Source organism: Corapipo altera, unplaced genomic scaffold, assembly GCF_003945725.1.
Source record: "Corapipo altera isolate COAL_440 unplaced genomic scaffold, ASM394572v1 48b, whole genome shotgun sequence".
Classification (NCBI taxonomy): Eukaryota; Metazoa; Chordata; class Aves; order Passeriformes; family Pipridae; genus Corapipo; species Corapipo altera.
In genome coordinates, this window is record NW_020884884.1 from 1,536,115 (window position 1) to 1,547,019 (window position 10,905).

General features: G+C 44.9%; 1 protein-coding gene across 1 annotated transcript; it reads right to left on the reverse strand.

Annotated features, from left to right (window-relative positions):
- Positions 1-7,739: 7,739 nt before the first annotated feature.
- Positions 7,740-10,349, reverse strand: LOC113946277 (acrosin-like). The gene is made up of 5 exons (XM_027641346.1): positions 10,131-10,349; positions 9,640-9,870; positions 9,082-9,347; positions 8,656-8,801; positions 7,740-8,119 (listed from the first exon to the last, which is right to left on the reverse strand). The coding sequence occupies exons 1-5, from the start codon at positions 10,199-10,201 to the stop codon at positions 7,934-7,936; spliced, it is 900 nt and encodes a 299-aa protein (XP_027497147.1). The 5' UTR covers positions 10,202-10,349; the 3' UTR covers positions 7,740-7,933.
- Positions 10,350-10,905: the final 556 nt, after the last annotated feature.

Sequence of the window (10,905 nt, forward strand, 5' to 3'; positions counted from 1 at the left end):
TCACATCCACAGTATTCATAATAATAAGTGGTGCCAATTGCGTTTCTGCTCTGGTCACAAATAACCACTGCCATGGATTAAAGAGTCAAGAGGACTAGCAAAACATTTTCCTTTCTAAAATATCCATGAGGGTCTCCTCAGAAGCTCATTATAGATTTCTAACTTTCTGTGCATGTGTGGATAAGCCCCTCGCTACATGAATAATTCATAGGAATAAAGCTTATTCTGAGTGTGATAAGGGAAATTCAGTTGTTCCTGTTGATGGGGTGTTTCCCCATGAAAAAAGGAAATAATTTAGAGATAAGTGCAGAAACATGAAAGAGAAATTAGAGACAATATTGTGTATCTGTGTGCATCTATAGGATATACTTTATGATCTCATCTCTTGATTTTTCTTCACGGTTCTGAATGTGTGAAGTAATAAAATCAACATGCTAAAGAAAGAATAGTAGTTTGCAGGCTTCAGTTTTGCAGAAACTTTTCAGATACTACTACTATCCTAATCTCAGCTGGAAAGGGCTGCATGACTTACAAACAACAAATTTTGTAATTCTCAAAAAATCACTGAAGTGCACTGCTGAAATGCACTGCTGAGCTCTCCTGTTTTGAAGCTGTGGATAAAAACCAGATGTAATGCCTGTACAGCTTACTCTGGCACAGATGAGGTTGAGATTTGTCTCTGTGTATAGAAAAACATATCTGATGACTGGTGACCAGATATATTCATCTCAGAAAAAAACTTAAACCCCCATACTATATAAATGTTTTTGTTTGGGGTCTGCATTTTACTCAGTCCCGGCCTACTTACACCTATGTAGAGTGGATCTGCAATCATACGTACTCTCATTCACTGTACAGTTCATGCAATCATTTAAGTTACTGCAGAAAATAACTCGATTCAGTTCTTACAGGTCTTTAACTAGAGTCACCATTTAGGCTGATAGTTGATAGGGAATCCCACTTTTATCATGACCATAGAAAACAGTCTCAAGTTTTATAAAAGAGAAGTTAGTTGCATACAGAGAATTAGGATAATTTCTTCTTCCTCATATTGCCGTTCATGATAGATGAAAGCAGATGCAAAGAAATTAAGTGTCTTGCATAAGCTGTGATTAATCAATTGACATTAGAAACAAAACCTGCCATTCACTCAAAAATCTTGTCTGGACACAGATACTAAGAGTAAAGATAACACAAACAGCCTGTGAAATTAGGGACATCAAAAACATGTATAGGCAGCACATATGCAGTATTCCAATATCCCTAGGAAATTGTATAGGAATGCCTTTCCCTGCCCTAAAGGGTTTCACTAGAGAAACACGTGGCAATAAGCTGAAATACCCAAAGAAGATTAAAAGAATCCACTACTTGAAATAAGAAATTTTCTCTTGCTCCAGGGAATTATGACAGTACCTGGAAACAGCATGGTGTGGATGAATGTAGCTTGATCTGTTCTGTAACAGCCTCTGCTGACCCACATCAAGCTGACTTGCATACCCCTGTGGTTTGACAGCTCCAGCCCCCTTTCTCCTTGCACTCCAGTGATGATTTTCCTACAAGCATTTGTGGGTGGCAGTTAGATCTCTAGCCAGCTGTCATGTTACATGGCATTTGTGCTACATTATTCATAAAATTTTTGCACAAACCCAATATTGTACACACAAAGTTTAGGGAAGCATTTCCCCAGCTTCTTATGAAGACCTGGATAAAGACTGATGATCCTTTTTTCTTCTGGTGATGACCACAGACGGATGATATGACCTATATGGCCATATGACCTATGATAGCATGATTTCCATTTATTAACTACGCCTTACATTACTTCCTTCTTTAAAGGGAAACCAAGGGAAAACAAAACAACCAAAACTGAACAAAATTCCCATGCCAATTAAGTAACTAGTCACAAATCAGAAACATATTGAAGGGATGTTAGAGAACATGCTCTAGATCAAAAATTATTCATCTAAACACTTCCTCAAGTACTCAGAAATCAGGCAAGGTTTGCAAACAGCTTGCAAACTGAAGAACTCAGTAAAAAGTTTACTGGATAAGATTTTTGCAGAGAATGCTTTGACTACTGGAAGGTATCCCATTAGATCCACAACACATTCTAAATTTCTCAGCCCTTCAGCCAGATCTATCAGCCCTAAATCCCCCAGATGGCAGTCTGAACTCATCCTCTGAGGTGGCAGATTTGCTGTGCTGACATTCTGGTTTTGTCTCATTAGGGATCATGAAGATTAGGCATCCTTTCTTCTCTACAGCTCTCCCTGATATTTCTCTCAGATCAATGACATCAAAGTCTCACTGAAATGAATAAAGACACTGAAAAGATGAACTTCAAATACAGAAAATGGGTGGGTTTTTTCTTGATTGATAGCATGGTAGCAAAGTAGGAACGATACAGCATCTATGGGTTTGTCAGCTGCATTCCTAACAATACCAAAACCAAAGTAGAAGTCCCTAACTTTTAAGAACCTCTATAGAAAGGTCTAACTTACATGCTGAAATACCCAATATATACAAATATATAATATTTTACTGAAACAACCAATTATTTTTTTAAAAAGTACTTCAGAGATATGAACTATGTAAAAAATTTATCCAATTGGATTCTGTCACTGAATAAACCTATGAGATTTAACGATTTTGTTTTATTTAAAACTCTAGGTAGTATCTGAAAGTTGTCTGAAGATATATATGTGAACTAAGATTTCTAACAATTTATTGCAGACATCTAAAAGCAGGAGATAAATAGAAAAAAATATTTGACTGATACCCACTACGTGCAAAGCTGTGTTGGTGCAAAACAGTCATCTTTACTTATTTCTCTCAGCTTTTGTTTTCAGTGTTCTGAACACCAGGAGAGTGTTGAGTTTGTTCAGATTTATGTGCAAATTAATTGTAACAAAGAGTTATTGGCTTGTAAATTTTCCAGTCTAAATATTCAATATTGAAATTCTCATTTGTATGGATTTGTCATAACTAGACCAGAAGTTCAGTGAGGTGCACATATGTTATATGACTGGGGAGGATTTAACCAATAGCATCACAGTATAGTACAGGGGTTTTTTTGACAGTGTTCTTCAGTATTTGCTTACTTTTTTCTAAGAATATTTCAACCTGTGAAATAGTTTGCTGAAATATTCATAAAAAGTGAACATAGATGGGAATAAGTACTATTGCAGTCAATTAAGGACAAAACATTATAATGCTCAGAAAAACTTGCATAGTTTTTGCTTGGCCTTTGTATGTCTGGAATAATGATGTAAGATATCAAGCCAAATAGCCAATGCATTTTTTCGTGGAATGCTATGATCCAGATTCTGAGGTCTGGGAACTCAGGTAATAAAAAAGAATGAGATTTGGCCACGTTTGGTTAGCACAGAACGTCCTAGTGGAAGAAAAATTATTTATGGGCTGTGCATGAATGCTTAGTGACATTGTTAGGGTTACCAGAAACATACGGTGAGTCCCTATTCACTATGCAATGACCTGAGGCTGCTGCGAGCTTGATGTCATGCAAGTCAGGGTGGCTCAAGGAGTCAACAGAAGTAACAATTTCCCAGGACAAAAAACCTGAACTACTAAATTCCTGCACCTTTCTTTCCATACTCTTTATCTCCTAGTGTATCTCCTATGGTTGTGAGGTTGTGTTTAAATCAAGACCAGTGAGAGGCAGAGGTGGAAGGTTCTGTGGCAACACTTTTTGTTCACTTGTTTCTATTATGGTAGTGTCCTTGAAGACCCCTAGATTTGAGCTTTGCTAGGTGAGGTACAACCAGAGACACAGTGCTTGACCTGAAGAACACCTAATTCGCTATTTATTTCTTTCGCTTTGGCCATATATCATTTGTTCTTTGATTCCAAAACGCCCTTTTCTGATTGGACACTCTCTGTTCTCTAATGCAAATCACAACTACCTTTTATTTTTTTCCTTTCTCCTGCCTGTTCTTCAGCTGTATCTTGTCTTTATTAAAACTAATTTAGTTAATTCTTCATTTTCAAACCAGGCTATGGTCCTTGGTCCACAGTTGCTTAGCAACAGCTCCCCTCCACATGCAGAGATAAGGGCAGGCAGGGATGTCAGCCTGCAAGTCTGGTCCAGAAAGGTGAGAAAAAACAGGAGTAAGGTAGATTGTCTCCCTCTGAGCTTTGATACTGTACATCATACTGCTATGCACTGGCAGATATGTCAGAGGGCAAGGTTTGCTTTCATTTCCAGAACTGGTTTTTCAAATAATAAATCCTGTCTCAGTATAGGATAGGAGTGAAGTACACACAACAGAGTATGTTCTGATTGTGTGTATACATGATCTGAAACATTCTATTATTAGGCATTAAACACAGATTATAATTAATCAAATCCCAACAATAACAACTTTACATAAGCCTGAAGTGTATTAAGGAGGAACATGGGTAACTTTATTACACAGAATTTAGGGGGCTAAGTGTTGCAATATCAAACCAGGATGTCTGGCATTTTCAAGACGGATACAAACAACTCGTGGTACAGATCTCGTCTCCCAAGACTAACTTCCAAAAATGCAGATGAAACTGTGGAAGAAAATTTTGAGGGTTTTCATCATTCTCTCTAAGTACTTGTGCAGGAATATGTCTCTCTTTTTAAACTGTGTTTAAGTCACATCATTAGGTGAAAATCAAGAAATGCAAAAGATAAGGCTCTGAGAGGGCAGCATTAATCACAAATACTCAGTGATTAAAAGAGATCCAGGTTATCTTAAAAATCTTATTACTTAACATAAACCTGTAATATGAGTCTAGGATTCAGGTTGTTTAGAGATTGAGTGAAAGTATTCTTGTAGTTGAAGGCCAGGGTAGTAAACACATCTTTCCAGAGAGCTTTGTGAATAAAATCTCAAGAATAGTGGGGTCGAGACTCTAATCTTCATGCCTTCCACATTACCTCAAGTTGCAAAGAATGAATTTGGAGCAAGGCACAGCCAGAATTTTTTTAAGCCTTACAGGCTGTTGTAAATAAATTTCAGCTGGAGCTGCCTGCAGTGGCCCACCTTAGTATGCAGAGAGGAAAAATGTTGCTTAAATCCAGGCTTAATATATGAGAGAATGATCACATGAGACATGCTGTCTGTCCCACCACATCTTCACCCCTATCCTGCTTTTGGTGTGAGACAGAACTTCCAGTCCTGGGACAAAATGGATGGAATTTCTCCAGTATGTTGTTTTGTCTCTGAAATTAAGGTTTAAAATTCTTTTTCTATATGCAAGAAGTGTAATATATAGGAAAACTGAACTATCAAGTGCATCTTTCCATCCTCTGTTCTTCAAATACAACCTTTACTAAATTTCATACAATGTCTGTGACAGCAATAATGAATCCTCATGCTCCTAGTCCTGCCCCCATTCTGCCTCGTGCACATGTAGCTCAGAACAAAGAATTCAGTGCCTTGTCCACCGACAAGTCTGTTACAGATATCTCAAGAGAGAATATTTTTGTGACAGCTATTTTCATTTTTTTATTTCTGTGTATATTTAAATTGCCTATATATTTGTAAAAATATACCTTTAGAAATTTATACTGAGATATGAATATATAATTGAAGCTGAGCATATATTGAAGCTTTGTGAATCACAGATACTTGGCCCACGTGAGACAGACAAGCATATAACAGTGCAGTTCTATGCTTAGCTGTGATTAGACAGCAGTGAAAGGCTTGGTATAGGCATGGATGTTTGACTGAGATTCTCTGTATTCTCTCTGTTCTCTGCATTTTATTAAATGCTGATTAATTCTTGCTCCCTCCCCGTGAGTATTAACCACATTACCCAGAAGCTACTTATGCATGTATTTGATAAGGTGATTGTTTGTATCAGGTTGATTTTATAATAGAGATGTGTCTGTTTTAACTATTACTAAATTGCTGGTTTCATTTTCACTTATTATCAAAGATCAAATGTGGGACTCTCCCTATGACAGAATAATCACATTCATTTATGCTAACTAGCATTATTGACAGCTGAAGATCATCATTGATGATGAAGAAGGCAAAGTTTCACTCTCATTACTCCACAGATCATAGAACCATAAGATAGTCTGGGGCTGGAAGGGACCTTAAGGATGATTTAGTTTCAAACCCCCCTTCTGTGTGCAGGGACACATTGCACCAGATGGGTAGTTCAGAGACATGCTCAAAATCTATCCTTGAACACTTCCAGGGATGGGGCATCCACAGCTGCTCTGGGAAACCTGTGCATGCCTCACCATCCTCACAGTCAAGAATTTCTTCCTAATATCTAATCTAAATCTACCCACTTTTGCTTGAAAGTCATTCCCCCTTGTCCTATCACTACCTGCCCATGTTAGAATTCTGTCTCCAGCGTTCTTTAGGGTCCTCTTCTTGCTGGATGAGGGTGTGCAGGCCCCAGGGCAGGCAGCAATGCCTGGCTCCCAGCACTGCCTGCTGACAGCTCCCAGGAAAACACCAGATGTTACATCACAGCCTCTTTGGGAAGTTCACTGCCACTCTGCTCTCTGCAGCTGTCTACCACCAACTCCACCCCCAAACACATACAACCAGGGAACATGGCTATTGCAGGAAGCATGTGTGTGTTTGGGTGTGGAGGAGCCAATCATGTTACAGACATGGTGGCTGAGCAGTGAAGTGCAAGCCCAAAAAGCTGAGTGTGCCCAAGCAGTGTCACCCTTCCTGTACAAAGTGCAGTGAAACAAAAATGCAGCACAGTCCACTCTGGCTACATCAACCACAGGAACACCCTCTAACAGGCTCCATGCCTTTCTGTCTACGAGATCTACTGATATTCTGGGCTGACACTGACAAGCGCAGTTGTGATGGCCAGTGTGCCTGGCCAGGGACATATTGCAATTGAATACTATAGGCAGAGAAGGATGCTCCCACTCTCAAACACACAGGCCGTTCTCCATGCCATTCTGTGGCAGGAAACCAGGGGGAAAAAAATTTCTTTTAGGTGCAGCACTCAATTAAACCAGAGCAACAACCAGCAGCTTGTGCCTGTGCAACTGGCTCCTCAATCCCCCCTTCTCTCCATTTCCCACGCTTATACTCTCCTCTCATCTTCCTTGACTCCTCTCTTTCCCTGTCCTTGTCTCCTCCCAGATAAAGAGCCAACCCCTGTGATTTTTTCCGCCTGGCTCCCACGTTTGGCCTGCCTGTCATCAGACTTGGTGTTGCAAGTGCTGATAGCTGGCTCACCTTGGCCTTCTGTGGCATTACTGATGGGGTTTGCTAGCTCCTCCTGTTCCTGCCAGGTTCCTCTCCCCAGAATGACCCCAACTCTTCCTTCGAGTATCTGTGAAGTGTGACCACCTTGCACATCACTCCCCATTAGCTACACATGACATCTGGCTCTTCCTTAGGGCACTGTGACTCCTGTCAGGAGGCAGGAATTTTGGTTGGCATACTCAGGAGTTTCCCAGGGCTGTCCCATGAGCCAAGGCTTACACCTCACCCAAATAACCAGCTTGTGTGCCCTAATGCTGCATCACCCCCCAGACGTGTCTGTGAGTGGTTTTGGTTTTGCTATCCTCTTGCTAGCCTTGCTTGATGTGCCACTTTCCTCCATCCCATTGTGGCTCAGAGCACTCTCCTCTCTGGCCATGCCCAGTTGCAGCCCTCGGGAGAAACTTGGTCCCTTTGTGCCCCAGTGGTTCACTTTGCAGGTGCCGAGCATGGAAGTCTATCCCTTGCCCAGGACGTGGAATTGGAGCAAAAACATGGTTAACCGTGAACACAGGTAACTTTATTTCAACAACTAAGTCAACTTCACTGTTTGCCTGCATACAGAAGAAGGGTGTGGGCAGGACAGAGCAGGCTTTTGACACTGAGGCTGCCTTGGGATCAGCAGGCATTGTCCCAGCAGGAAGCGGTTGTGGTGCGCTGCAGCCTGCACTGGATCCTGTCTGTCCTGCTGCTCAAGAAGCACTTCCATATGGGCTTGCAGCCATCTCAGCCAACATCCAATTGTAGAAGTACTGAGTGGAGGTGTAGATTCCAGGCTGCTTTGGTCTTGCACAGCCTCTTCCCCAGCTGGTCACTCCAACAACCCAGTAGTAGTCAGCGATGTTGTCTTTGCACATGAGAGGACCACCGCTGTCCCCCTGCAGCGGAGCAGAGAGGATTAAGGTCATGTTGGGATGTCCCGGTCAGCACCGGGGCTGTCTCCTTCTCTCTCACAGCAGAGCTGTATTCCCAGCAGAGCAAGGTGCCAGGGATGTATTCACAGCACACCAAGGTGCTGGAGCATCCGGAACCTTGACTGTGAGTGGGTTGGGGTCCTGCAAGGTAGGGCTCTCTCTCATGTCTGCACAGTGATTCTGGATGTGCCAAGGATGGATGTTCCAGGCTTGGCATCTCGATGCCAAGAGGACCTTGGCCTGCCAAGAGGACCTTGGCCTCCCAAGAGGACTGGATGGACTTTCTGGGCAGAGTGACAGACTTCTGGGACAATGGGGGCACTGAGCAAGGACACATGGATGGAGAATGGGAGGGCAGCCTCAGCAGTGCTGTGGACGTGGGGCTGGGAGAGTGACCGAGTGGCCGGTCAAGGCCCACCCAGGGCTGTGTGTTTGGGCAGTGCTGACTGGGCTGCCTGTGCTGCTGGCGGCTGTGTGCCTCAACAAACACTCCTTCCTACCTGGCAGGTGTCGATGATGCCCTGTGGATAACCAGCACACACGTTAGAGTTGTGGATTTTCCCCGCATACCACTCACTGCTGTTGCAGAGCTTGAGATCAATGAGGTGGACCTGGGCCTCCTGCAGGAGATCGCTTGTTCTTGAAGCTATGAGCACAGAAAGGAATGAGCACTCAGCAGCTCCTTGCCATTTCTCCTGCCCTGCCTGAGGCTGATTCCCATCACTACAGCTTGGCTTGGCCTCTGGAGAGGCACTGGAGTGCTGTGTCCCTGCTGTGTGACTTTGGGCGTAAGCCAAGCTCATTTGTCCAGAGGCATGCATCGTGCAGCGGGACTCTGATTTTGGCCTCTGCTGTCAGGAAGCCCAACCTGTCTCCCCAGGGTGCTGAGTCTGCCCTCAGAGCACGAGTCCTTCTTGGAAACTCACCCCTTGCAGTGGTGGCACCCCAGCCAGCGACAAAGCAGTAGACCAGGTCTGACACTCTCAGTGTCGGGTCGGGCACACAGGCCAGCTGGATGTAGGGGCTGCACTGGACAGGATGGTCCAGTTCCAGCATGGCAATGTCATTCTTCATGTTGACTTTATTATAGTATTGGTGAAGGCGCAGTTGCTTAATGTAGCGGATTTGTGCCCCAGGGCCTGGTTGAGTCAACTGGGTGGCCCCGATCACCACGTACACCAGGCTGATGTTGCTGGAAGGCAGAAGCAGAGAAAGGGGTGAGAGGGAGCAGAGCCATGCACTGCAGCAGCCCAGCACTTGCCAGCCTTCAGTGCTATGGGGTACTGACTGCCCTAGTATGCCTTAGGTTGTGGGAATGGTGAGCTGGGGCTGCTAGGAAGCAGTGGCATGAGACCAGCCTTCTCCTGAGCCCAGTCTCTCAGCTGGGCTCACAGCAAGCAAAGGGGATGAGAGTAAGATGTGGTGCTGGTGACAGGGCACCTGCTGGTGTTGTGAGGATCCCCCCGTTCCCTCCTCCTCCTTACGTGACATCGTCAAAGCAGTGAGCTGCCGTGAGGACCCACTGTGGGTGGACGAGGGACCCTCCGCACAAATGCCCCGTGTCTGGTATCCACTGATGCTGGAGGCTGACGAGCCAGGGCCAGGACGCTTCATAGGCACCTGTGCCACCCACAACGCGTGTCATGCCATAGTAGTTGTATTGATAAGCGCTGGCGCCGTAGTCATAACCCATGGCTCGGAGCCCGCACACCGATCTGTAAGCAGAAAGTCATTACTGCCCTGCTCTGTGCTGCTGCTCAGGCTGAAGCTCAGCTGTCTGCCCTCCCCACCAGCAGACCTGCAGAGCCGACGGGGTATGAGCCTGTCCCTGTCAGCATCTGGCTGCTGGCAAGGAACTGAGGCTCCCCCATGGGTTTTGGGAAGCTGTGGCATAGCCACAGGGGACAATGGGCCCACTCCTGCCACCTCTCCTAAGCATCGCCCAAGTTCCCTCCCACAGCCTGGGGCCACTTACCCACAGTTGTCCCAGGTGCCGTGCGCAAGCCCACACGTGGCCAACAAGATGAGGAGGCAGAGCCAATTCATGGCTGCCAGAGGCACGAGTCAGCTGCAAGAAGTGAGGGCTCCTTGCACCAGCACAGCTGCAGACGCAGTGCCCGCAGCAGCCGCGTTGCCCGTGAAGGCCTCGTCCCCAGGGCTGATGTCACAGCGTGGTGGGTTCTGTGTTCTGGGCACTGGGGCCTCTGGCATGGGGATGGGGGCAGGAGCAACATAGAATCATAGAACCACAGAATGATTTGGGCTGGAAGGAACCTTAGTGATCGTGTAGTTCTGTCCCCCGTGCTGCAGGTGGGGAGGGATTCCTTGCACTACACCAGGTTGCTCAAGGCCTGGCTTCAAACCTGTCCTTGAAGCCTTCCATGCAGAGGGCATCTGCAGCTGCTCAGGGCAAGCTGTGCCAGTACTGCACCACCCTCACAGTCAGGAATTTCTCCCTAATACATGATCTAAACCTACCCTCTGACATTTTGAAACCATTCCCCCTTGTCCTATCACTACTTGCCCTTGTAAGAATTCTACCTCCAGCTTGAGCTGTTTCTGTGTTACTGCATCATGAATAAATGGCTTTATGGAATGGGACATCTCTAACTCTGCTAAGAAAACCTGGGGGCCAACCGGTACAGAAGCCTGGTCGCACTGTGTGAGATTGGGGTGTGTAGGGAAACAAATGGGTCACCCATTGGCTCACTGGAACTCCCCATGACTCCTGAATGGTCCAACATTCCTCA

Bases quoted from the DNA above. Each gene is read 5' to 3' on its own strand.
- LOC113946277 (XM_027641346.1), bottom strand. From the start codon at position 10,201: ATGAATTGGCTCTGCCTCCTCATCTTGTTGGCCACGTGTGGGCTTGCG. The intron at 8,802-9,081 runs GTGAGTTTCCAA...CTGTGCTCATAG, and splicing joins GGGTGCCACCACTGCAAGGG to CTTCAAGAACAAGCGATCTC. The intron at 8,120-8,655 runs GTAGGAAGGAGT...GCTCCGCTGCAG, and splicing joins GCATCATCGACACCTGCCAG to GGGGACAGCGGTGGTCCTCT.